This window comes from Fonticula alba, assembly GCF_000388065.1.
Source record: "Fonticula alba strain ATCC 38817 unplaced genomic scaffold supercont2.16, whole genome shotgun sequence".
Taxonomy (NCBI): Eukaryota; order Rotosphaerida; family Fonticulaceae; genus Fonticula; species Fonticula alba.
In genome coordinates, this window is record NW_009242986.1 from 68,868 (window position 1) to 70,310 (window position 1,443).

At 62.4% G+C, this 1,443-nt stretch overlaps 1 protein-coding gene across 1 annotated transcript in view; it reads right to left on the reverse strand.

Moving 5' to 3' along the window:
• Window positions 1-68: 68 nt before the first annotated feature.
• H696_05966 (hypothetical protein) overlaps window positions 69-1,443 on the reverse strand; it is a gene marked incomplete at both ends in the record, with an annotated part of 1,543 nt that continues 168 nt past the window's right edge. Inside the window, 5 exons of the mRNA XM_009499734.1 lie at window positions 69-198; window positions 310-432; window positions 556-684; window positions 859-964; window positions 1,074-1,329. Of these exons, the coding sequence (XP_009498009.1) occupies window positions 69-198; window positions 310-432; window positions 556-684; window positions 859-964; window positions 1,074-1,329 (744 nt within the window). The remainder of the gene's footprint in view (window positions 199-309; window positions 433-555; window positions 685-858; window positions 965-1,073; window positions 1,330-1,443) is intronic.

Consider the following 1,443-nt stretch of genomic DNA (forward strand, 5'->3'; position numbering starts at 1 on the left):
GAGAGAGAGAGAGAGAGAGAGAGAGAGGCACCGACGGGGCAGCCAGAGTCAGCAGGGATCGGCCGGAATCAGCAGAGCACCAACCCGAGCCCCGGGGCAGCGAAAAGAAAAAAAAGGAAAGGCAAGGACCCCCAAAACACACCGACATAGAAGCTGACATTCATCATCAGCACGCCGAACACCGGGCCCAGGGCAAAGCTGACAAAACCGCGCAATGGTCAGTCCACATGGCAAACGAGGCGGACAAGGCGAGGCACCCGGGGAAGGCCGAGACCCAGGACCCTCCCCCCGGCGCAATGCACGACGCACCCGGTCTCGAGCAAGGTCGTGGAGATGGAAATGAAATAGAAACGCTCGGAGCCCGAGGACCCGGACCCCACAACCGGCGTCGAGTGGGCAATGTACGGCAGCGTGATGAGGGTGCCACTCAAGCTGCGGAGAGCAGGGCCCGGGGGGGAAGGGGGAGAGGACATTAGCAAAGAAAAAAAAAGAGAGAGAAACACACATCCTCGCCAAAGACCAAACGGGAGGCCGACCACGCGGCACGACACGCACCAGAAGCCCAGGGAGAAGCGCGACAGCAGGATCGCAAAGCGATTCAATGCAAACAGGTATCCCATGCTGAAGATGATGGAAAAGATCCCCATGGTGATGAACACCTGTCGGGCGTTCTTTCGGACATACCTGCGGATGTGGGTGTGAGGGGGGGGAGGGGGGGGGGCCGCAAGGAGGGTAGACCGGGTGAGAATTGCCAATCGAGGCCCAGGGCATGCAACAGCGGCGGCGATCATTAACAACATCAAATACATGCATGTGTGCCTGCACATCCGGGGATAGGCAGGATGGCCGGCCACGCACCAGTAGTTGGTCACCGGCAAGCCGAGCAGCTGCCCCAGGGGGAACATGGCCGACACGATGCCCAGCTCCAGGTGGCTATCCGTGCCCGAGGACGGGGTCATGGTGGCTGCATGGGCAGGAGGAGGCGCAGGAGAGGGGGGAAACACGGTTAGCAGGGGGGGGGGGAGCGAAAAGACAAACCCCACGGCCGCCACGAGACCGAGGGACACACGCACGTCCGGGCTTCATGGATTCCAGGAAGAGGTATAGCGAGGGGACCGTGACGCTGGCCATCATGGCGCCGAAGAAGAGAATCGCCATGGCCACATAGAGCGAGCGGGTGCGGCTGCGCCGCTGCGATGGCGACTCCAGCGTCCCGTTCGGGCCCTCGGTGCGGATGAGGTTCTCCTGGGCCGAGGGGTCCAGCCCGCGGAAGACCACATTCGGGTCCTCGACCGACGGATCGGTCAAGGCCTCGACATCGGGCGAGGGCTGGTATTTGAGTTAGGGAGCGGTGGATTGGCGAGGGAGAGAGAGAGAGGGAGGGAGAGAGAGAGGGAGAGGGAGAGAGGGGGAGAGAGAGGGAGAGAGGGAGAGAGAGGGAGG